General features: G+C 35.8%; 1 protein-coding gene across 1 annotated transcript in view; it reads left to right on the forward strand.

Annotated features, from left to right (window-relative positions):
- Positions 1–26,442, forward strand: part of CNTN6 (contactin 6) — a 180,502-nt gene that overhangs the window by 53,120 nt on the left and 100,940 nt on the right. The window contains exons 4-5 of the mRNA XM_047096510.1: positions 10,492–10,695; positions 12,954–13,056. Coding sequence (XP_046952466.1) covers positions 10,492–10,695; positions 12,954–13,056 — 307 coding nt within the window. The remainder of the gene's footprint in view (positions 1–10,491; positions 10,696–12,953; positions 13,057–26,442) is intronic.

Genomic DNA, 26,442 nt, shown 5'->3' on the forward strand with positions numbered 1-26,442 from the left:
CTTCAGAATAGGCTTTCTTGTGGATATTTCCTACCCAATTTTAAAGGTAACTGTGAGTGTGCTGTTCTTCTAGAAAGAGAGAATTTATAGATAAAGCTTATTCGAAAGGAAAGGGACCCATAGTGAAAGAGAAAGAAACCTAGGCAATAATGCCAGAACACAAAACTGGCACATTCTGCTTTATCTCTTAGAAATGTGATATTTGGACACAAAACAGGAACCATTCCCTATACTCTGAGGAGAGAAGTATATTTGCTTCCTTAATCCTATTTCTTAACTACAGATAAACTCCATGAATGTGACTGAATCTATGCCAATAGAGCCAGATTAAGCCCCCGTTTCCATCTTCCTAAAAAAATATAATTCTAGAATGTTACAGAGAAATATAAATTTTTCTGAAAGTTTTGCCTCAAGACCACAGAGAGTGCTACAATGTTTATCTGGTTGAAACACTTTATACCCTATTAGACATTGTTTTCCTTTCTCCTAAACTCTCTCACTGGTAGTCTATGACTTCCCTCGTCTCTACACAATCTCCAACAGTCCCTTCTATTGTCTATTATAGTTATTATCCATAATTTGGATACCCATGTCAGAAAAATACAAGTCTCAAAAGAAAAAAAAAAGAGAAAAGAAAGAAAGAAAAATACAAGTCTTCTAGTTAGCCTCTTGGTGCTTGGCAAAGCTAAAATTTACTAGTCAGCTAAAAAGACTTTTCCTTTCCTTTACTAGGTCTCTAGAGGATTCTATGATCTCTTCTCTGTATCCAGGTTTATGTGACAAAAAGAGGCAATACACTATTTATTTTGCTTATTCATTTGGGGGAGGGGTCACTGAGCCTTGAGATAGACTATGAACTTTGTTGCAGGGAAGTCTTTCTACTATGGGTTTTCACTCACCTCAAGGATGTACTTTTGCTTAAGAGCCTTGTCACTTTAATGGAGATTCTGCATAAGTCATTTGCAACGTCACTAAACTCAAAATTATCCTGAACTTTTTGAATGGAGATGAAAAACTTGAAGCCAAAGCTGTTGGATGAATTTGAAAATAAACTATCAGTAGATCTTCATGGGTGCAGTGAGTTAACCCAGCTTCACATGAAGTTTTTTTTTATTTAGAAAAAGAAAATTAATCTTTTATTTATTTTTGAGACACACACACACACACACACACACACAGAATACAAGCAGGGGAGGTACAGAGAGAGAGGGAGACACAGAATTCAAAGCAGGTTTCAGGCTCCTCACTGTCAGCAAAAAGCCCAATGCGGGGCTGGAACTCACAAACTGTAAGTTCATGACTTGAGCCGAAGTCAGACGCTTAACTGACTGTGCCACCCAGGCACCCCTGAAATTTTCTTTAAAAATGACAGAGTGAAAGAATGGTACATGTTGTCTAAAATAATTAAGATCACCTTCACTGTGAAATTATAGTTTCATCATGTCTAAAGTAAAGCACATTCTTTCCCTTTATTGTCTCAATATAAAATTCTCAATCCTGGGCTCATAAACATCATAGGCTTAAAGTTTGTTTTAGAGGAAATATTCCGTTGTCTTCTCAGATAAAACTTTTAGGTTGGTACAATAGTTGAATTTATGCCAGTAGTTTGGAGCATGTATGTCTGTGGTAGGAAGATAGCACTGCTGTTTGAGCCCAGCGTTTGTATTTTCATCAATAAAAATGTTGACAACTCAACATAAATGGAAAATCATTTTCAGCAAAGTCTCAAAATTATGTTATAGAATCAAGAGGAAAATTACATAGAGGAAAAAGTGCTAAATTTTCATATGGCCTTCTACCTAGTTAGTTTTTTTTTTCCCCCTTCTGTTTCTGGAGTAAATGACAGTGGTGTTTTCTTAGTAAGTAGGACAAATCAGCAACAACAGCATTACTTTGGGGTTGCTTGAGTGTGTAAAAGGCAGACAGGCTCAAGAGTTGCCTGTTGGTATAGTAATGACAGTGATAGCCATCATTATTGAACTTGCACTATTATTTACTCAACAAATATTTATTGTGTACATCCTAAGCCACTCATTTTAGTGAATTTTAGGGATAGTGGAGAACAATGTGACAAAGTCTTTCCCTTCATGAATCTTATAATAAGCAAGTATAAAAATATGACAGATGGTCATAAAATCTAGGGAGAAAACTAAAGTGGGTCAGGAGTGGTGGGTGTTGCTATTGTATATTGTGAGGCCACAGTAGGCTTTGTTTGTATTTGAGAAAAGAACTAAAAGAATGAGAGAGTGAGACATCGAGAAAAGGCAGTTTGGGCAGAGGGAACAACATGTGCAAGGGGCCTATGGTAGGGCTGTATCTGGCACATTAGAAGAATAGCAATAAAACCAGTATAGAGAAAGAAAAGTGTGCAAACATGAGACTAGATGAGGATATAAGCACTACTTTAGAGCTATTTTAGAGCCTTTGAATTTTACTGTGACTGAGATTAGAATGCCTTGTGTGGTACTGAGCAAAAGACTGACATAATTTATCTGACTTCCAGTTAAAAATTTTATTATTGGGACACTTGTGTGGCTCACTTGGTTAAGCATTTGACTCTTGATTTTGGCTCACTTCATGATCTCATACTTTGTGAGATTGAGCCCCGCATTGGGCTCTGTGCTGACAGTGCAGAGCCTGCTTGCACTCGCTTTCTCTCTTTCTCTCCCTCCCTCTCTCAAAATAAATAAATAAACAAAAAAATTTTTCTCTAGAGAATAGACCATAAAAGGGCAATAATATAAGGAGTTAAAAGTGATTCAGGGGAGAGATAATGGTGTCTTGAACTGGGATGATAGCAACAAACAGATGAATAAATAACCATCTTCACTATATGTTCAGAGGGTATACCTAAAATAATTTCCTGGAAGATTAGATGTAGACTGTAAGAGAAAGGAGTAGTTTTTGTACCGAACAATTAGAAGAATGGAATGCCATTTATTGGGATGAGACCAATAAAGGGAGAGCAGATTTTGGAATGGGAGACATCAGGAATTTGTTTGGGTACATTTTAACTTACAGATGTCTATTAGATAGAACAATGAAAATTTTGAGTAGGCAGTTGGATTTACATGTTTATGGGGAAAGCTCTGGTTTGGAGAAATCAATTCAGAAGTTACCATTGTTAAAAAACTAAATGTAACTGAATAAATTTAAAGATCTGATTGGCTTTATTCAATGATTTATGAATTGGGCAGCAAACCATCTTGCAAATGGGAAGGAGCTCTGAAGAGCTGTACAAAATGAAAGACTTTTAGAGACAGAAAGAGGCAAAGCAAGGAAGTCGCTCTAGCAAAGTAAATTGTTTCAGGCAAGGTCACCTTCCTCTGGAGGACAAATAGGGTCTGTCCGGTGGATTGCCTCACAAGTGCTGACCCGGTAATTCCAGATTGCCTGGTTAAGGGTCACATTTCTGGGAGAGGCCGAAACTGGAATTTGGTTTGCCAAGGTGGGACTTAGCACCAGGGACTCCATTTGGGACCTATTGTCTATGTCTCTCTTTTTTTCTTTTAACACCATGTGTAAGTAGTGTTTAAAGCATATGATTGGATGAGATAATGAATACCTCCTGTACACTGGGCCATCAGCTCAGCATTTTCTGTACCTCAACTCATATAACACTTTCAAAGAAAATGTCTCCATTCTAGAAATTGAGTAATTGTTTTAAAGAAGTAATTGTTTACTTGACCAAGAAGACATACGTTGAGTGTAAACACTACTGCATTTATTCTCCTGCCTAATCTGACCTGACATAATCTGGCCCACAATAGATGATAACTGCTGAATAAAGTATAAATGGAAATAGCAAGTCCTCTTATCTCTATTGGAGATTATGTAAACAGCACCCAGGGAGGTAAATTAATTTGCATAATGTTACTGTAACACGTTAGAATCAGAAAGATCATGTAGCTGACCAGAGTTCTATGCACCACATTTCCTGTGTCTACTTTCAGAATCTTATTCATACCCAGTAAGAATGTTTTCTCTTACTTTCCATAACATCAGACACAAGTCTTGTGTTACAGCCTGTTTCCATTTGTAGAGCCCAGGGTTTCTCACCATCAGCACTATTGACACTTCAGGATGAGACGATTCTTTGTGATAGGGATTGTCCTGTGTTCTGTGTATTGTGAAGATGGTTAGCAACGTTCCTGGCCTGTGCCCTGTTGGTACCAGTAGCACTCCCTCCCCCAATAACGAGAAGGAAAAATATCTCCAGACTTTGCCAAATAGTCCCTCTCAGGCAAAATCACCCTTGCTTGAGAACCACTGAAATAGCCCATCACTTACATTTTCTGTATTTAGCTCATCTATGGAGGATGGAATTGAGCAGAAAAAAGGAAGTCTGGTCTTTTTGTATTTGCCTTCATGATTTGCCCCTCTTCCTTACAATTGGAGGTTTCTCAGAAGTTCACTCAGACACTGGCTGTGTTTTCATTTCTTCTCTAGGACATGAGCAGTACTAGAGTTCTTTGGAAACTAGCACTAATAGGAACTCAGAGGGCCTTTACTTAGTGGTTGTTTGTAAATGATAGAAACAGCTATCTCCATGATTCTGAACACGGGTGTATAAATCAAAAGGCATCTAATAAAACCTAGGTGGTTAAGCAGTAATTGTGGAACAAATGGGAACTCAAATCGGAGTGGCTGTAAAGGTGTCAGGGCAGTGTTCTGGGCTGCATCATAAACTTGCTCAATACCAGTATCAATGACTTCAACCCAGAAAAGGAATTATTTTTCTTGGATTAGGTCTTTGCCGCTGAGCTAGCATACCCATGATTTACCACCCAACAGCCAGTCACATTTAACTCCAAAGCATTGCACAAGGTTTACAGTAAAGTACACGCATTCCAGGTTATTCCAAAGGGGAGATTTGCCCACTAAACATGAGAACAATGCTTCAGATTCTTTATTCTTCTCATGTATTTTCTACTTCTAGACACATGCTACCAATTTCGAAGTCTATCTTACAGAGCCAATAGAAGTTCTCAGTGTCATTGTTCTTCCACATGGGATACCTCTCCTCTAATAAAAATGACATCCCATATAATGGGTACAATAGCATGGATCTCTTGTGTTTGTGTTTTAAATATTGCAGTGCAAGATATAGGGCTGTAAATTATGTCAAAATGTAATCATGCTCTAGGGAAAACAGTGTTTGTCGTATGCTTGAGGGAACACAGATAGAATCTTCAATTGCTTACTGCAGATCTGCCATTTCTAATAATAAAGTTGTAGAGGATGGTGTCAGTGTGAAACTACAGGCAGTGCTTCAGGAAGGACCAATTATCATTCAGTTCTAATGTTACTGCTGAATCATCACAGGGAAAATGCATCACAATCATTAATAACATAAATGTCATAGGTGGTGGAGAAAATATTTAAAAATTCAATGGTTTCAACTTAAGTGGCTCATGAATTATACATTTAATTAAGAAAAGCCAAATGGGAAGAATTTTAAACTTCTAATTTGTAAGGTTTTTTTTTTTTGCTTTCCCCATTAAAAATATACAAATTAAGCATTACAGTGGCTGATGATGGAACAAAATAGATAAAAGCCCCCGCGGTAGTATGGCTGTTTGGGTGGATGGGAATAGGTGACCCATAGGGAGAAGGGAGAAAGGCGGGATGGAAAATATAGTGACTGGAAGGGCTTGCAGCTTAACTTCTTCACCAATTCACAGAGGAGCACAAAGGGGTACCTGGATTCTAGAACTACTACAGAACTACTGCCATAGTCCCCTCTTCTCATTCACCAGTAAAAAGAGAAGGTTGGGCTGGAGGATCTTTAGGTCCCTTCCATCCCAGACATGCCACAAATCCATGAACTGAGGAACATCCTCTTTTCCAGACTCCCACGTACCGCCCAAAGAGAAATATACGAGATGGCCACCATTTTGTCAAACTCTGAGCCATTTCCCTTCCTAGTATGATTATGCAGAAGAGATTGAGAATTACCACTGTATTAATGGTTTTCAAAGCAGTGTTCTGAGACACCCCCAGTCTCAGCATTTCCCGGGAATTCGTTAGCAGTGCAAATTCTCTGGTTCCTTTCCTGACCTACTGAGAGTGAAACCGGGAGGGTAGAACCCAGCAATTTGTGTTTTACCAAGTCCTCTAGGTGATTGTGATGCACCCTGAAGTTTCAAAATCTCTATTCTAGTGAGGCCATTTTGGAGAAAATAATTACTTCTTAGTGGTTTAAAAAATGCATACTATTCCCCACTAGTACTAGCTACAAACAGGTTGAAGTGATTGAGAGTGACAGATTAACGTTTCATTCTGTAAGATTCTGAGGAAATTGAACACAGGACAGACATTGTTGATGGAGGGAGAGGATGGGTAGAGAGGAACAGGTGTCCTAGTTCTCAGTAGGCTTGGATAGGCAGAGAGCTTGGGTGTTTAGAAAGAAGTGTCAGGGTAAGGAAGAATAGCCTAGGGGATTTGGCATCTGAAAGAGCTAGGTTCAAGTCCTACCCCTTGCACCTGCAAACAATGTGATTTGGGGAAATTACTTTTATACTTTTAGCTCCAATACCCTGTACTATTTAATGGGCATATTATTAATAGCCAATTAGCCTCACAAAATGAATTTATGGATTGATGAAACAGGTATGAAATAAAAGTGCTCATTACTTTTTATATAATTTTGTTTATTTCTGAACCACATTCTTCTGGCAACTTCTAAATGTTCCACTATTGAAGAAAGATACATCACATGCAGGGATAGATCAGAAAGTTTTAGCAGTCAAAGTGAAAATGAATTCACCAAGGGAGAAATGGAAATTACAGTCTCAGGTCTCAAGATTATAGGGTAAAGAATACAAAGATTTCTTGGGCATTAGTGGCAACTTGTAATTTCTGTTAAGTGAGAGGGTTACCTTGGATTTCATAGAACTAGAGATTATTCCTCTTCCCAAATCAGCATTGAATAAAGATCCCTAAGCTGGGACATAGCCCTGGGAATTTTCTCAGGATTGTCTTTATTTCACAAAAGGTTCAAAAGATGAGGAGTCACTGACAGCAAGGGAATCTGAACTACATTTTTTCCTTCTCTCTTTATTGAAGAAAAATTTACTATCTAGATAGCTCTCAGTTTCAAACAAAAACCCTTTGAGCATCTTCTCTTTGGTGGAGACAGAGTAACAGGCTTAGAAGTGAAGCAGCAAAGGACATCAGTAAAGAAACTTAGAAGCAAGAGACCACATGAAATGATAAAAGACTCCAGTAGAGACTTGTAAAAGCAATGAAGATTCAATACCCAGGAATAGGACAAGAATGTCAAGGCATATTTTCAAAAATAAAAAGTGAATTGCATTTATGCATACTTGATCTAAAAGCATTAGACTCTTAGAGAGATCAAAGGAACGTTGAGGGTGGAGTAGACAATTCATAGCTTTAACTTCCCATTCATTGCAAAAATAAATATTTTTTCGTAACATCTCAAGCAATGCTCATCTTTCCTCTGCTTTGTCATCTTTGATAGAGAGCTGTTACCTCATAAATCACCTGCTATTATAGTCCTGAAGTTTAGGATGGTCTTCATTTTATTAAAGACCATATAGCCTTCTGTAATCCCCAACAGCCAAAGTCCTATTTTTGCCTCCTGGACATCAAGAGAAAGGGCGTTACTTAACCCTTCATACGCCTGGCAGCAATTCAGTCTATGAAGACAGCTCAATTATTCTTCCTCACCCTGCTCCCAGGGTAACAATCTAAGTTATCATTTTCTTTTGTGACTTAATTTCTGGCCTTTGCTATGTTGGTTATCTGTCTCTTGATATACTTGAGAATTTTAATTCCCCTTCCAATAAGAAGTGCTCTGAACATAATATTCCAGTTCACCCACATGAGCCATTTGTAGGGTGTTGAAAATACAGATTCCATGATACTTCACTCAGATATAATGAAACCAAATTGCTAAGAGTAGGATTAGCTATCTGTATTTTAACAAGCTTGCTTCGTGATTCTAATGTGCTCTGAATAAAACATAATACTCCAGTCTGAATGGTTCAGAGTAAGGATGAAAAATATTATTCATCTATTGTTTTACAAGTTGTAATTCATTCTGGTGTTTAGCTTTCCTGACATGATTTTCATCCTATTTTTCCCATTTGTACAAATATTATATAGTAATTTAAAATTGTAATATGACAGAAACACATTATGTAGAGAGTAAAAGTCTTTTGTATTTCTTTCTCTTACCCTAAGAACACCGTCGTATACATTTCTAGGTTGCTGAATTAAATAATTTATATAGACACACATATACACATGCACATACACACAATACTAAATATCTTGATTTACAACATACTTTACACATAACCATACATCTTTGATTTTTTTCTATCTGAATACTACTTTTATAGGCTTAATGCCACTCTCTGCATTTTCACATTCTATACATAAGTGGCATTTTTGTTGATTGTTCTCTGACATATCCTCTCATATTTTATTCCTTCCTGAGAATTATCAGAGTTGTGTCAGTATAGATGAATTCATTTTTACTAAAATAACTTATGAATTATTGTTAGAATTTAATGCTTTGGCTCCTCCCCACTATTAATGGTCTATCTGTAGGCTCTTATGTCTTCCTCCCTCTTTCCTTCCTTCCTTCTTTTTATGCTTTCTAAAGTCTGGTTTCCTAAGTGTAACATCTCAAGCAATGCTCATCATTCCTCTGCTTTGTAATCTTTGGTAGTATATTGTTAATGCTTTATATATTTTCCTCGGAGAAAGAGGTGATAAAGATGGCAACATTCCCATACTCCCACTTTCTCATGAGTGTTTCTATGTAGATGAAATTTAAGGGAAGAATAGCTATCGATCTGTTTTGCCTCCTCATCCTTTAGAGAATTTAAATTCAGTAAGGTTAGTGAAAAATGTTTCAGCCGGTCTGCTTCCACCTGGGGTAGACTTCTAGAGCATATCAGAAATAATTAGTCTCTTTTGGCTTTACCGTATCATGCTTCTGCACCGGTTTTTAATAAAAGTGCAGATGACAATGATGGCCCAGAGCCTCTGCCTGACCAAGAGGCCCCTAGTTGCTTCAACTGTTCTATGAGCTGTGATTTCCTAGTGTGTGGTTTCCAAGTTCATCTGCAGGTGAAGATGTTTTCAACCATGTGTATTTCCCTTCTTCACCCCCAGTACCTCCATATTTGAACCAGTTATATTCTTTACTTCCTTAGACATAAGTTCAGTTCTACCTAGTTTTCATGGTATACACAATGTCTTAGGTTTCAGATAGTATCACACTTAAAAACCTTAATCCATGAGAATATTTTTGTTTGTTCCAAGATTTCTGGCTAAAATTTAAAAAGATAGACATGTGATTTGTGCATAGATGTGAAACAGCTGTAACTCTCACATATATAATTCTGGTAGGGAGGTTGACTGATACAACAACTTTGGAAAATTCTTTTGTAGTTTCTTATGAAGTTAAACATATGTCTATCTACCTTAAGTCTCACTCTTAGGACCTTATCCAAGAGGAATGAAAATGTCAATAGACAGTCTTATAAAAGAATGTTTATTTCAACCTAATACATAATGGTCCCAACCTGGAAACAATCCAAATGCTCATCAACAAGAAAGTGGCTGAACAAATTGTGGTCTATTTATAAAATGGAATATTACTCAGCAATAGAAAGCAAAGGAGTACTGATAGTCACACAACGTAGATGAACATTAAAACTATATATATGTTAAAAGAAATCGGACACAAAATAGTACATTCTACTTGATTTCATTCTTATGAAATCCAAATATAGACAGAAATAATCTATGATGATAGAAATTAGGCAGTAGTTACAATGGTAGAGATTGACCAGAAGGAGACATAAGGAAATTTCTGAAGAGATAGAAATGTTCCATATTTTATTTTGGCAGGGCGGCTATATAGGGTTTGTAATTGTTACAAATAAGTAAACTGAATGTTTTAGATCTGTGAATTTTATGGTATGTTTAACATATACATATACATCAATTAATCTCTGGAAATCATATATATATATGCTTATATATATATATGATCCATTTATATATAAAAGTCATATATATCATCCACTTGTATATATAAATCATATATATATAAATATGTATATATATCATCCACTTATATATATAAAGCATATATATATCATCCCTTTTATATACACAATATATAATGTGTATATATATGCAAATATATATATATATAATCCACTTATATATGTAAATTGTATATATCATCTACTTATTCTCTTAATACCCCATCATTGCATTCCTAATTGAACAAAGCTAATGAAGGGCAGGGTGACCATATAATTCATCATCCAAATTTGGATACATTTGAATATAAGGGAATATTACAATTATAACAGGACAACAGTCATAAACTAGACAAACAGGGGCACAATTTTATTCCAGTTAAGGAGAGGAGGACACAGAAGTTTCAGGTAAGAGTGAATACAACAAAAATAACACTTTTTTTTTTCTGTTTTCCAGATTTATCTTATGCATGGACTTTCAATGATAACCCCTTATATGTCCAAGAGGACAACAGACGGTTTGTATCACAAGAGACAGGAAACCTATACATTGCCAAAGTGGAACCATCAGATGTGGGCAACTATACTTGCTTCGTAACAAACAAGGAAGCCCAGAGAAGTGTTCAAGGACCACCCACCCCATTAGTGCAGCGCACTGATGGTAAGATGATGAGGTCTCTTGGGAATATACTTTGTCCATTGCTCTTGAAGCCTGGGGAGTTCTCTAGAGCTTTCTGCTGCCCTCTGGTTCAGAGGAGCCACATCATGAGTGAGTGGAGGTTTCATCGACAACCATGATGAAAATCAGAAATCATAAAAAGATAGTAGAAAATTCTATAACTCACTCACACGGTACAGTATACATGATTCTGAGTATATTGCACCATCTCTTTGGCATTGGAACAGATACTTTCTTTGCTTAAGGAACATTTTATGTAAACAAAAGTTTGTTTGGAGAAGTAGGCGTGTGTGTGTGCACGTGTGGGTGCTGCCAAACTTATTAATCAAATACTGTGTTTTCAGTGAGCATATGATGCAGCCTTTCTTTAATGCCTCTTTCTCTTTCATATTTGTCTTTTTGTTCATCCTTTATTTACCTGGCTGGCAAAATGGGGAAAAAAAGGTTCACATCCAAGGAAAGCAAAGCAGCAAACATTAATTACAAGCATTCCAAAGAGGAATGAAACCCAGGATTCGTACTAATTATAGTCCTCCAAGGAACAGAATTCAGATTGGTCTCTGATGAGTCTTGTAGCTTCGTCAAGTCATAGCTGGCACAAGATTTAGAAAGCTGGGAAACCTAGGGAAGTTATGAAAGTAGAATAACCCTCCAGTTGATTCTTTATTTAAATATTCACAGTGGTAAATGTAAAGATAGAAAACCTGTTGATGCATTTTATGATCAGATCTGGGCTGGAAATGTAGTACCTCATAGAGTTTTTCTCCTCTCTGAGCATTTTAAGAAAAGCAAGAACATAATGCTAATAACAGCTAACAGAATTATGGAACCAATTCCATACAGGGAGTTCTTATGACAGAGTTTTTATAATCACTAAGTATCCAAATATATTTGCATAGTCTTAATTCAGAATTCAGCAACCACTAGATTTATTCACAGTATCTCCCCTTCAGTGAGTACTCTGTTCACGACAGAAAGAGCTCATAAGCCAATAATATGCATATAAATTCTACCATGTTTTTTCTTTTTTGGTCTACTTGTAGTTTCTGCTTCTCCCCTTCTTAATTCCTTCATACTCCCATCCCCTCTATTCTCTTTAATGCATATGTGGTAAAAAGAGATCAGAAGAATTATACCATATTAATGTAATAGTATAATATAAAAAATATCAAACCTCTTCTAAAAGTAGTCCCTGAAGAAATATCAGATGTCAAGAGAATAGAACCTAGAAAATTGAACCAACGTAGTTGACTGAACTAGTAACTAGTGCTCTCTACCTCCTCAACCATAGCTTCTTTAAATGTTTGGAATGATCAAGGTCTTAAAAATCAAGTATTTTTATTTGATATATATTTTGTAAGTTTTAGCTTTTGTGCGGTTACACTGGCCACCAATAAACCATTTATTTTTAGAATGTATTATTCTGGTGTTTGGTATGTAAGTAAGAAAAAAAAAGTGGGGGGATCCAAAATTTTGAAGAATTTTGATTTGCCAGTGATTAAATTAGCTAAGTTAATGAGGATACCCTAAAGATAGATTTCTGTTCCACCTCTGGTAGGTAGCATGTTTACAATATATTTGACTACTGTCTTATTCTTATCCCATATCCATAATTCCTTATTGAAAAACTTAAAACTATATAACAGAGATGTTTTTTATAAGTGTACATACATCAAAACCATTTAAGAGTAAATTCTTAATGAACTGGCGTAAGAGTATTTATGCCATTATTTATCTCAACTGTTGTTACTACTTTATAGGTTTTGTTGCAAAAATACTGTTATTTTGTATTAAGAGACTTTATACAGTGTTAACTGAAAATTTCCTTACTCCTGAACAGATGTGGCCCCATGAGTTCTGTGAAGGAGTGATAGATCTGGATATCTCTAGAGAACAAATGTTCTTGATAATTCAGAAACATTTTATATTCTAGATGCATTCGTTCCTTAATTGGAAGACACATTTTTTGTAAGATTCAATATGGAATACAGGGAAATGTGGGATGCCTCTATTCTGATACTTTGATATATTTTAGATATTTCTTATTTCAGGAAGACAGGAATGAGTTAATTCTGTAAGTAGCATCATGTAGTTTTTCTTTGCCCTCTGTCACTCATTAAAGTATATAAAAATATTGTTAATTGAAGGACAAAATAATCAGATTTTGGTTAATGAAGCATTTACTTCACAGAAAACTTCTATTCTCCAGAAATGCTGCTAGCTCTTTTGATATTTAACAGGTGTGATGGGGGAATATGAACCAAAGATTGAAGTGCGTTTTCCTGAAACTATACAAGCTGCAAAGGATTCATCTGTAAAACTGGAATGCTTTGCCCTTGGAAAGTAAGGTTTTTTTGTTTTGTTTTGTTTTGTTTCTGGTTGTTTAATTTAAAAAAAAAACCTTTTTGTTATTCAAACATTGCTGTAAGGTAAATTACCAAATAGATTTCAAATGCTGGGCAAAAGTGGAACTTTCTGATTGGAATTTAAACAAACATGCCTAATACTCTGAAAATGAGTGGGCCTGCAGTTCTCCCCGAATGTATTGATAGTTCCTCTACTTTGAGCATAATGAGTATTATTTAGGCAGCATCTTGCAAAGGAATATGTGTACTTGTATAAGACGGTGAGCAAGTCACTAAAACTTCAACACGCCCTTCACTCCATCTTGTCCTACAGCCAGAAATATATTGCCTGGAGTGTCTTCTTGCTTGATTAATCAGCAGTTCTCTTTAATGAAAAACCTGCAACTGCAAGTTTCCAAAATAAAACTAATTAAAGGCCATTGTTCATAGCAGATCATTAGAATTGAGCTCAACTTGCCCTGTAGTGGAGGCACTTTGTTTTCCGCAGATGAGTGTTTATCAGCCAACAGGTTTGGAATGTGTTTAAGCAGTCAAATATCTGCAATTTTGCATAAAATGTGCAGACATCTCTTTGTGCCAAAAGGCACTATGCACACTTCACTCTTATGCCTGTAAATAAGAGTACCCACATCACAAAGAGATGGATGGCTAGACTAGATCTGCTGTTTAAAAACAGGGTGCAGATGAATTAATCACCTGGCGACATGGTTAAACTGAAGTTCTGTAGGTCTGGGGTGAGGCTTGATTTCTCCCTTTCTAACAAGCTCCCAGGTAATGATGGCTTTTCTTTTCTATAGAACATATTTTGAATCATAAGAGACGTGACACTATGAAATTTGAAGGTTCACCTCTAAATACAGGCTATTCTGAAAGCAGGCACCACATTTAGAAAAAGGGATTTACATTACAAATTTGAAAAATGTTTTTTAAAGTTTCCATTTTGTTGTTAAGTAAATATACTGAGCAAGCCAAATAATGCTGGCTACTAAATCCTTTTAAGTTCCTTTCTGATGTAGTTTTAGGGTGATGGTGGGGTGGTTCTGTAGCCAACAGCCAAGAAATAATTCTTGAAGATGTCTTTGGTGCGAAAAGGGTGAATTTATTAAAACATGGGGACAGGAGCCATGGGCAGGAAGAGCTGCCCTGGGGTCATGACTGGTAACTCATTATATACTCTCAGGTTGGGAGGGGGTCAGGGTAAGTCTCTAAGTATTTTGGAAGCAAGGTTTCCAGGATCTTGAGGGGCTAGCTGTTGCTAGGGAAATGGCATTTATTACCATTTAGTGAAACCTCAGTCATGACACCCTTCAGATGTATGTATCAGGGGCCCCATAGCTTGGCATATGATTGTGTATATCTTGGGGCAGTTGAGATAAAGGGAGTAGACTTACAGGATCCTCGAGTTTGGGATAATGTTAAGCTAAGGGTCTCTTTTGCCCCCAGCAAAGTGACATCATGGAGGCAGCTGAGGTCCTAGAGGGAGGTCACTCTGAGGGTCTCAAGGACTTGTCAGTGGGCTATAGGCAGTAAGGGAATTTAATTTTTCATTTGCCTTAGTTTCCCACATCACCATGGCAGGCACCAAACCCTTGTCCTTTGTTCTCGGGTAGCCAGGAGTGTCTGAAGAATATCACACATCCTCCACCTCGGGGGCTGCAGTGCCAACCTGTATTTTGCCCTCTGCTTGCCTCACACTCCCTCATCACTTTCTATATGAAATTTTGTAGATCTTTAAGTTAAATTTCTGAAGGTACTCATTTTTCATGTATTCAAAATACCATATTTTATTTTCATACAGTATTGGTTCCACAGTATGTGTCCAATAAATAATTATTGACTGATTAAATCATGCATAAGAAAAGGACAAATGGGAACTTTCTGTCACAGTTTTTGTCTTCCTGCCTTTTAAGACATGATAAACTTTCACCATTTTCAAGCTTTCTCCAAAATTAAAGTTTATAAAAAAACATAAAGCGTCAGCAAAATACTTTGAGAATTAGACAATTTACTTAAAAAAAAACAATGAAAGATAGCAACTGAAATTTCATTTATAGCTAATTCTATCATATTTGGCATCAGGGAATATGGATGGATTCCTGTAATTAAAGAAAATATTCTTACATAAAAAAAACTTTGAAAATTATTGAGGCTGGTTCTCAGGAATTTCATATAAATAAATTACCTTTGTTAAACATTTGTTAGTAAGAGTTTAGATTGTATATACATATATGTAATCTATCTATATGTAATCCTCATAATTATTCAGGGTATATCATATTTTTATTATATATGAGAAAACTGAGGCTCAAATTGGATAAATAACCTAATCAATTTAAGCTCCTGTTAACACAAGGGCAATTCAAAGCTAGTCACATCTCATTTTAAGTTCTGAACTTAGAATCTTTTGAATAAATGATTAAGATAGTTTCTCGTGAAACCAGTGAAGACAGATTCAATTCCCAGTTTTCTCAAGAGTTGTCTGACTGTTAGCAACATGCTTCTTAAGCTCCACAAATTAACATGTACTCATCCGAGAGGACTTAATGTGATACCAGCCTTTTATGTTTATTTTGAAGTATGAAGTGGATAATACACATAAAGAACATTTAGCATTGAACTTGGTGCTTAGGCAGTGAATGTTCATTGAGTTATTCTGAACCCAAAATTCAAAATCTATTATCTTTTGTCTAACCAGTGTTTGAGTTAGTGGGTATGATGGAACTAGAAACAGGTATCTAAGAGGGTACACAAGTTCTCATCACTGCAGCTCATTCCTTTTCTGTCTCATACTAATGCCAGTATAAGAGAGAGCAACAAACAGAGTCAGTTCTGGGGTAGAAAAGAGCAGCAGTAAGGAGAAAACTTAGTCGATTAATAAAGGTTCTGGATTGCTCACATATCAGGTTTCCTAATTTTATTTATTTCTACATTTCATTTCTAAAAACTCAAACCTACAGAGATACTGGAAGAGTAATAACTGCACAATGACTTCAATCATACATATCATTCACCTGAACTGACCAAGTATAAATCTTTGCCACATTCCCTTCTGTCTCTCTCTGTCTATCTCTCACTCTCTCCCCCAGCCCCACCTTTTTCCCTCTCTCGCCTCTTACCACACACACGCATACCCACACCTGCACACATGCCATGCATTAAAATAGATGGGTCGTTATGTTATAACTTGGACTGCATTTTGGAAAGAGATATTTATGGCAGTCAAAATATTGCTTAAAATACACACTCGGGTCGCCTGGGTGGATCTGTCAGTTAAGCATCTGACTCTTGGTTTCAGCTCAGGTCCTGATCTCACCGTTTGTGAGCTCAAACCCCACATTGGGCTCTGTGCTGGCAGTACAGATCCTGCTTGGGATTCTCTCTCTCTCCCTCTCCCTCTGCCACTGCCCCACTTGTGCTGCCTCTTTTCTCTCTCAAAATAAATAAATAAAATTTAAAAATGTTTACAAAAAATATCCACGCTCAATTTCAAGCTCAGCTTGCTATGAAATGGAGGAGTGGAAGAAAGAAAAAAGGCAGAGTTAGGAAACTTTGACCATCCCATTTAGAGTTCACCATTTGACTTCACTCTTAGGATTCAGTCATGAGTACATACTAAAAGAATACATTGGAAGTAAATGGAAGGAGTAGATTAATAATCCAAACAAGGGAACTGAAGCCTTAGGATATATGAGATAAATTGTTAAAAAATCTCAAATGGAATGATTTAGCAATAAGTGAAATCATCTCTTTAATTAACCTCATGGTGATGGAAACAGTCAATACATTAAAACGTGACAACTAGTGAAACTACATATGGTAAAATTTATTACCTTAAAAATATGTGGGAATACCTAAGCTTCCTGATATAATTTGTACTAGCAGTATTCGACTCAGGAAAATTTAAGTTGGAAAAATAATAGGTTAAAAAAAAACCCTCTTGAAATGTTTAATCTCATGTGTATGTCCAGAAACAACTTGATGGATAAATGGTACATTCATTGTTAAGTTTATACATAAAAGATTTGTTGCAGAGGAAATAAAATTAAGAAGAATGGGAAATGATGAAGATTACTTAACTGCACTTCATAGAAAATTGTCAAGGAAATAATTCATTTAATGGAGTATACTCCATAAGATTTTATGTGACAAAATTAATCAATGTTGAGATTATGTTTTGATTATGTTATGATTATGTCCTTGGGGTTAAAACAGAAAGTCCAAAGCATCCTCTGGGTCAAAGTGATAGTGTTAAAATATCCAGTATAAGAAACACATACTTTGTGTAATTTTAGTGTAGATACATTTCTCATTTCTTCAGATAGACAAAATCTATATGAAAATTTTTGTGTACTTTGCAAAATTATACATATGTATATCAAAAAGAACTTTTATATATGCTTGCCAGCAGTTTTCAGAGAGCAAATTGCATTGCAGTTGAACTAGTGCAAACATACTGAGAATGCTTTTTGGTCCCTTATAAAATTTGATATCTCTCAAATATTTTACCAACTTTTAAAAATTTGCAAATTAATAAACATGAAAAACAATACATTCTCTTGAAAATTAATTATGTGATAGGCAGAATTAACAATCTGAAAATGTTTAAAATCAAACCTTTGCTTCTTAAATTATAAATCTATATTTGCACGTTTATTACAAAGTGTTTTTAGAAACTCTACTGAAAGATAATTATAGATCATATTCTCTGACATCTCTTCATGAATATATTGCCGTGCCGCATTTGGGTTTAGTTATTTTTTTTCCAAATATAGGGACTACTTTGTACAAGTAAGTTTGAATCTCCTTGTTCACTTTCTGAGATGCCACACTTCTTTGTAAGATGTCCGATAAACACAAAACTGAGCAAAGCTAATCTGGGGAGGAATGAAATCAAAGTTCTATTTCTTATTAACACTCTAAACACTTTTGTTAAACGACTAGTGAATGCTTTTTTGCTATCAACTATATATTCATTTAACAAGGATTTACATATTTTGGTAAATAAGAGAGATAAATAGAGAAAGGGAAGGAAGAAGACAGGGAGGGAGGGAGGAAATCAGGTGAATAGGTGGATACAAGGGGGAAAGAAAGGTCAATGTCATCTCTTATTCTTATTAAGTTTTTCATTTTTAGAACCTAAGACAGTTCCTAAAATACTTACTGTTTTTTGTGACATGTTTTTGGAAAGCAGTACATGCAGACTTGCATAATTAGATGATATCCCTTCTTTCCCCATGGAATATTCCTCCTCTTGAGTGTGTAGCTAGTTTTTGGGACTTGTATCATGCTTGGTGTTCTCTGAACTTCCAGCGACTAGGACTTGGTAGCTGTTGTTAATTTTGAAAAATCCCCAACCATCATGACTTCAACGATTTCTTTTATTCATTTTCTTCTCTGTTCTCCTTCTGGTATTTCTGGTAGACATCTGTTGCACCATTTATAATTGCCCACAGTTCTTAGATATTCTGAGGGTTTGTGGGTTTTTTAGTTTTTCATTCTTTTTTTCTCTTTGTGTTTTGGTTTGGAAAACTTTTACTGATATTTCTTGTAGTTCACTTATTCTTTCCTCAGCTATATTCAGTCCACAGGTGAGTCCATCAAAAGAATTCTCATTTGGGGCGCCTGGGTGGCTTGGTCGGTTAAGCGTCCGACTTCGGCTCAGGTCATGATCTCACGGTCCGTGAGTTTGAGCCCCGCGTCGGGCTCTGTGCTGACAGCTCAGAGCCTGGAGCCTGTTTCAGATTCTGTGTCTTCCTCTCTCTCTGCCCCTCCCCTGTTCATGCTCTGTGTCTCTCTGTTTTAAAAATAAATGAACGTTAAAAAAAAAAAAAAAAGAATTCTCATTTGTATTACAATGGTTTTTCTTTCTAGCATTTTCTTTTGATCATCTCTTACAAATTCATTTTTTTCTGCTTGTATTAATAATGTGTTTTTTTATGTTGTCTGCTTTCTTTTTTTTTTCCACTAGGGTCCTCAGCACATTAATCATAGTAATTTTAAATTTCCAGTCTGATAATCCCAAAATATTTGCCATGTTTGAGTATGGTTCCCTTGCTTGTTTTTGTCTCTGAAGACTGCTTATCAACATGCTTTGTATTTTTGTTGTTGTTGTTGAACCACTGATGAGGTTTATCAGTTACAAGGAATTGAGGTAACTAGATTTTAGGGTGAGGTTTATCTAGCAAGGAGTTAAACTGGGTTTACTGTTTGCCACCTTTGTTTCCTGTAGCTATGGTGTCAGAAGGTAACATTTTCTCTATTGTCTTTGGTCTCCCCTGCTGTCTTTGGTTTTCCTGTAGAGACTCTTTCTCAAGTAGAGCCTGAGTCTGCATATTCTATCAGGTATAATGCCCTGCTGTTATACAGGGCCCGACTGATAATATGAAAGTCCTTGCTTGCTAATTCCATCATCTTTGTAATTTATGAATCTGTTTCTGTTGACTTCTTTTTCTCCTAGTCATGATTCTCATTTTTATGCTTTTTAGGTTATCTGGTAATTTAGCTTGAATTATAGACATAATGTTATGTTGTTATATGCCATATTGTGGTGTATATTTAAAATACTAGATTTTATTGACAGGATTTAAGGTATTATAAATCTGCTTGATCTTTCTGTGGCTTATTATGAAGCCTAGCTAGCTATAGAGTAGACTTTAGTCTCAGGCTAGTTAACTAGTAAGATGCATGCCCCTACTGAATGCTCCAGTGTTTATTAAATTTCTCTTCTATAGCTTGGAGGAAATCTGCTGTCTTACAGCCCTGTTTGAGTTCTGAAAATTGTTGTATGCTCAGTCCCATGTGATACACTTGTGCACTTTCTTTTCATAATCCCATCCTCTCTGATACTCTGTTGTACAATCCAGTCGCTTTGGCCTCATGTGACTCCTGAACTCAGTGAAACAGTAATGCCCTATTTAGGTTCCCCTTCCTGATTCTTTCCTCTGGAAAGGGCCTGTCGATAGAAAAACCAAGATACCAAAGGCTTGCTTCATGTATTTCCCCTCCTTCAGGGATCACAGTTTTGTGCTGTCCATTGTTCTGTTTCTGGGATCAGGCTTTTTCCTCATGTAATTGTCCAGGTTTTCATTTGTTTCCAGTAGGAGGGTAAATATAGTCCCAGTGATCTGAACATAGCTAGAAGCCAGATATTGTTTTTAATGCTAATTATGAAGGTGAATACAGTGAAGTTTAGAGAAATTAAGTGTCTAAATCAACATAAATTTAACTCTGGAATTGAAATGTAAATTTCACTGATTCCGACTTCAAAACTCACACTCATAGCCATTTGATATTTACATTAAATTATCTTTTAATATATGAATTTATTCCCTGTGGGTAGAAGCAGTTAGCCCCAATTGTATAAATGTTTTCCTCACAAAGTCTTGAAAAATTTCAGTAAAATATTTAAAAGATTTTGTCTGAGGAATGGAATTATAGATGTATTTCCCATTTAGAGTCTCTGTAATTACTAACATTTCAGCAACAAGTGAGCCTTATCTTTATGTATTAAAAATAAAAAAATAAATAAAAATATAACCTTTTTTAAAATCCAGGCGATTTTTAATAAGAGGCAAGAAGCGTTTCCAAAAATCAATCAGGTCCACTGAGGAGCATTCCCCCCATGGGTTTGTATGAGATGATGGCAGTATCTACCATTTATAAAAATCTGGGATAGATGATTAGAGATGGAACAGAAAACACAGTTTCAGTGACAGAAACCCATGTGGGAGACTGCTGCCATCAGGCAGGCAGGGTGACTAGAGAGTGAGGTCTCGGGAAAGCTGACTCGAGTGTTGACTCATAGAATCTGACCATCCTAAAACACCATAGACTAGCATGAATATAGAGTTAAGACAGAACTTGAGATACCTGCTTGAACTTTAATTGCTATGACTTTGGGGATGTGTAACTCACTTTCCGTGTTGGGGTTTCAGAACTGACGTGATCACAGCTTTCAAGTCTCAGCTTTGTCTCATTTGTTCAACATGGCAGACTCTTAATTACCTAAGCTGCAAATTAACTATATTGTGAAACACCCTAAGAAACTCTGTTTGTAGGTGCTATGCAAATGTAGTATGATTGACAGATAGATTTTAGTGTCTCCTTTTAGGGAAATATAGGCCTTTGCTCTTAGTGAAGAAATTAAACTGATATCCCTCATAACTCTAATACTTCTCTTAGAAACAACCAAACACATTATCCTTCTTCTTCTTCTTCTTCTTCTTTTTTTAACCTTAATTTAGAAACATTGCTGTTAGTGCTCAGAAATGTAAATAAAATTAGTAGCAGCACTGAATGTTCTATGTGTTCTGAAGCCTTCACACAGGACTATATTTATGTAGACATGTATATCTTATTTATTTTTTTCTAATTTATGAAGGAAAAGATACCCAGTTAAGCAATAAATTTGAAGTTTCAACAAGATGTTTTTAGGTATTCCAGAACTTTCAGATGACAGAGAAGCTATCTACTGTTTACTTTTTTCTCTTACACATATGGATATCATTGTAAATTATACCACAGAAAGGTCACTATGGTACCTCAGGAGGACAATGGCATTTTCAAATCAAACTAGGTACGTTTACATTTTTTAGGCCTTTAACAGTTGCTTTAAAAGAAATCAAAGAAGTATCGTAAAATTTTCCTAATTGCATGACTTGTAAGTAAGTTGGCTTTTTTTCCCCCTGATTGAATTGAGTAGCTGGAGAGCAGAATATTATTATTCCATGTATGTTTTGTCCCATTTGCCCCACACTGAGACCTAGTCTTTAGGTGCTTGTTAATTGCTTTGCATGTTATTGTGATACGATGTTGTTTGAGGTAAATTGAAAATTCTGGTAAATTCTATGGTAAACTTCATAAACTACCCCCCCCCTTTGCTGTGCATGCACATCTGAGAACTGACAAATATTCAAGCCAATCTTTCAAAAATTGAAGGACATTAATCCTCAGCAAGCACACATATACATGCACTCACCCTAGGATTGAATGACTTATTAGTGGATTCACTAACATTTCAAGACAACATTGCTTTCTGGAAAAAGTGTAGACTTTGAAATCAAAAAGATCAGTGTTTAAGTTCTAAATTCCCCTGTGAATAGCTGGACTACTCTGATGAGTTTACTTATCTGTAAGACAAAGGCAAAATTAGGTAGAAGATAGATAGATGATAGATGATAGATAGATAGATAGATGAATGATAGATAGAGTAGAATTATTGTAAGGACTGGAAATACTATTAAACTTACCTACTTATATACCAAAGTTCCTGGCCCATAAGAGGTAATCAATAAATACTAACAATTTTATTAATTATGGTAATTGTCAGTGCTGCTTTAACTGAGGAGGTAAAAAGGAACACACAGGAGAGAAAGGATCTCTGCATTTTATATGTGTGTGTGTATGTGTGTGTATACATGTGTATATACATGTGTATATACATGTGTAAATATACATGTATATACATGTGTATATATATATATACACACACATATATATAAATATTTATGTATGTGTGTATACATACACATACATTATATATACACATATATACATTTACATTATATATACACATACACATAACATTATATATTCACATTACATATGCATAAACACATTTTTGTTTGTTAGTTTTGTTTTGTTTTGTTTTGTTTTGTTTTGTTTTGTTTTAATCAAGTAACCTCTACAACCACTGTGGGGCTTGAACTCATGACCTGAAGATTAAGAATTGCATACTCTACCAACAGAGCCACCCAGGCACCCCATGCATTATATTTTTGTGCTAATATAATCCTCAAGGACTTGCTCAGAATAATACCTTTACCATTTCAAAGTTCTGTGTTCAATAACATGTATAAGGGTTATTGTCATTCCTTCACTCATTTGGCAAATTGAACACAAGTATTTGTTAACTCAGCAAATATGCTTTGAATGCCACATTCAATCATTAATTCCTTTATTCCTTCACTTATTTAGTCAGCCAGTCAGAAGGAATTCTACAAGCCACAGACACCAGGCTAGGCTCCGGGGAAATAAAGAAAATTACATGAAAGCCCTGTGGAGTTTGCAGGCTGCTGAAAATAGAATGGGTGTAACAACACATGATGATACATTTTTCTTGGGATCTGCTCTTTCCTTACAAATTTTTGGTGAAGAAAGAGTCAAGGATACTCACTCTGGGAGTCTCACTGATTATCTTTTCCTCAGGCTGCCCTTTGTTCAATTGAGATTAGAGGGGGTCACTCTCAATTCCTTTGGTAGAGCTAATTTTAGGCTGTTGTTTAAGGGGTCCTTTGTATCTCTGGATAATAGGAGGTTCTTGCTTCTTTTTTTCTTCTTTCACCAATATTTCCTTTGATTAATAGACTTTTGGATAACAGTTTTAGAACAGAAAAACTGAGCAGATAGAACAGTGAAATCCCATATAGCCCCACCCATTTCCCCTATTACTAACATTGTGCATTAATATGGCATATCTGTTTCAATTAATGAACCAAGACTTTTATTCACTGGAGTCCATACTTCAAATTTGCTTGGTTTTTGTCTAATGTCTTTTTTTCTTAATTCCAAGATTCCATATAGGGTACCATTTTACATTGAGATTTTTTGGTCTCCCTATTCTTCTTTGCTTAACAGTGTCTCAGACTTGCCTTGTTTTTGGTGACCTTGACAGTTCTGAGGAGCAACAGTCATTGTCATTGTAGGATTACCCTCTGTTGGAATTTGTCTAATATTTTCCTCATATTTAGACTGAGGTTATGGGTTTGGGGGAAGAACACCAAGTCAAAGTGCCATTTCACCACATCGTATCACTGTTACTATTCCATCACAATGACTTATAACTGCTGATGTTGGCCTTCATCACTTGGCTGATGGAGTTTTTGTTAAGATTCTCCACTGTAAATGTACTGAGTTTTCTCTCTTTCCATATTGATTGTTTGGAAGGAGGTCAGTATACACCATCCATATTTTAATGAATAGGTAGTTGTGATTCACCTCCTTTAAGGTACTGAATCCTTATACTTTATTTGGCATTCCTCTGCATGGGAGATTTGTCGTATTTCCCTGCCCATTTATTCGTTTATTTCTATCAGTATTGATCAGTGAATATGTATTTCATACTTTGGGTTATAACCCTATACTACTTTTATATACTGCGTTGTTCATGTGTACATACATTATTTTGTAAAATGTTTTCTAAAAATCTTAAAACCATAAAGTATGAATGTATCTGCAGGTCCTTAAACGCCTTCTTTACCCTCATTTGTGATGACAGGAGGACATTTGAATGTGTATTTTCATCCAGCCTCCTCCTGGTAGACACTATATTTCTTTTTGTTTTGTTACCACTTTTTGTTGCCACAAATAATGATGTAAGGAATACTCTTGTGGCTGTATTTTACCCATGCCCATGAGAACTTCCTCAGTATATTTTCAGAAAATTAGAATTATTGGATAAAAGGAACCTAAAAAGCTAAGTATTCTGAAATGTGTTGCCCTGTTCTCCTGAAGAGTACTTGTAAAGGGGCCATTTTCACAGACCAGGGACCCAGCCTACAAGTTGGGTCTCTTTTGATCTTACGTGCATACTCTGAATCCAGTGTCAAATACTCCTTTCATTTTTTCCCCAAAAACCATAAAGTGGAGTTTAACAGTGCTGTTTCTAAAATTAAACTAATTTGAAGGCTCTAAAACTCATCCAAGAAGAATATATGTGCTTCTGGAAGCAACTCGTCATCTTCCCATCTCAGTCTATCACCACCTGTCCTAGGAGACCTACATTTCTTACTTTTTAAATAGTTGGCAACTGCATGAGAGAGATGTCAAATCCACAATGGTATTGAACTGAAGGAAAAGAAGTTACTTGCTTCCTTTTTTCCAGCTGACCTTGAAACCATTCTCTACAACCTTTATTGGAATCTGGAGGTATCTCAATATGTTAAAACAAACAAACAAACAAACAATTCTATCATTTCATCTTCTGAACCTTGGACAAAAGGAACTCTATCCACTGGTTAGATAAAGAAAATTTTCCAAGCACATCCTAATACATCCTAATAAGATAACCTGTTTTGTATCTGGTTAGTTGATGCAGGAGAAGGAAAACATGATGGTTTAGAGCTCAGTCTCTATGAAAAGACACACTTTGGTTCAAATACCTTTTTATTTTAAGTTTACAGTGTGATACTGGATATGTTATCCAGCCTTTTTCCGCCCCAGTCTCCTTGTGTACTTCTGTACTGTGGATAACAGTAATCCTGTGTCAAACAGTATGGTTATAATGGTTTCACTGAGGCACTTAACACAGTGCCAGGCATATAATATGTGTTCAATACATATTGCATATATTAATGATAGGATGATGATATATTAGCATACCATATGTAATGTTTCCTTTATGTCTTTATATGAAAGCATATGGTTATGATCAGAGCTAAAATCAAGCCCTATAAATTTGACAGAACATAGGCTTCCACAACCTCACATACCTTAACTGAAGTGTCATTTTCTTTACTTTAGAGCAGCATAATGTTCACACAATCAGAGAAGTATTTATTTAGGGTTAATATTATGTATTGACAAAACATTATGGACAAGCTGTTAATTAACTTCTAAATGCAGTATCATTTTCACCTTGGAATGCTGGTCTCCAGTTTATGTTTCACGTGCAAATTAGTACTTATTTTACTTTAGTTAAAAAGAATAGAAAATGGCAATAAAATTCTTAGGGAATCTTTAAATAATAGAGCCTTCTTGTCCCTATGTGATGATGATCATGTTGATAAGGAAATTTAGTAAACCTTGTTTGTGGTTCAAAATTTGTATTTCACAGTGGATTCTCGTATTTCCTTGTTTGATCTTCTCAAGAAGCCTTTTATGTACCCATTGTTATCTCTAGTTATACGAGAAAGCGGAGGCTCAGAGAATTGGGCAATTTGCATTCAGTCACGTAAAACCTGCCTGTGTCCTTTTACCCTACATGCAAGTACCACTCTGCTACCATTGCTATTATGACTAAACCGTTTGTAGTTTTTCAGTTGGCTGCAGCAACTGTACTGTCAAATACCAGATGAATACACGCATACCATAAAATTTTTCCCTCGGAGAAACCTGGCATAGACACTGACCAGTAGAACAGGATCATGACTGCGTTTAGATCACTGAAAAAAAAAAAAAGTTTTCCTTTTTCTGTAACACTGAGATTGCTTTTCTACAGAACTCATGAACATATCCACATTGTATCCCCATAGGACAATCTTACATTCCAAGCTCTTTGTATGAATATTTCAAGTTGGGGAAATGAAAGTAGCTAGCTGAACAGTCTGAAAATTTAACAAAGGCACTCTTTGCTGGTTTTGTTATT

The sequence above is a fragment of the Lynx rufus genome, unplaced genomic scaffold (assembly GCF_022079265.1).
Source record: "Lynx rufus isolate CCGP_SWC_20201006 ecotype Redwood Valley unplaced genomic scaffold, mLynRuf1.p SCAF_4, whole genome shotgun sequence".
Lineage (NCBI taxonomy): Eukaryota > Metazoa > Chordata > Mammalia > Carnivora > Felidae > Lynx > Lynx rufus.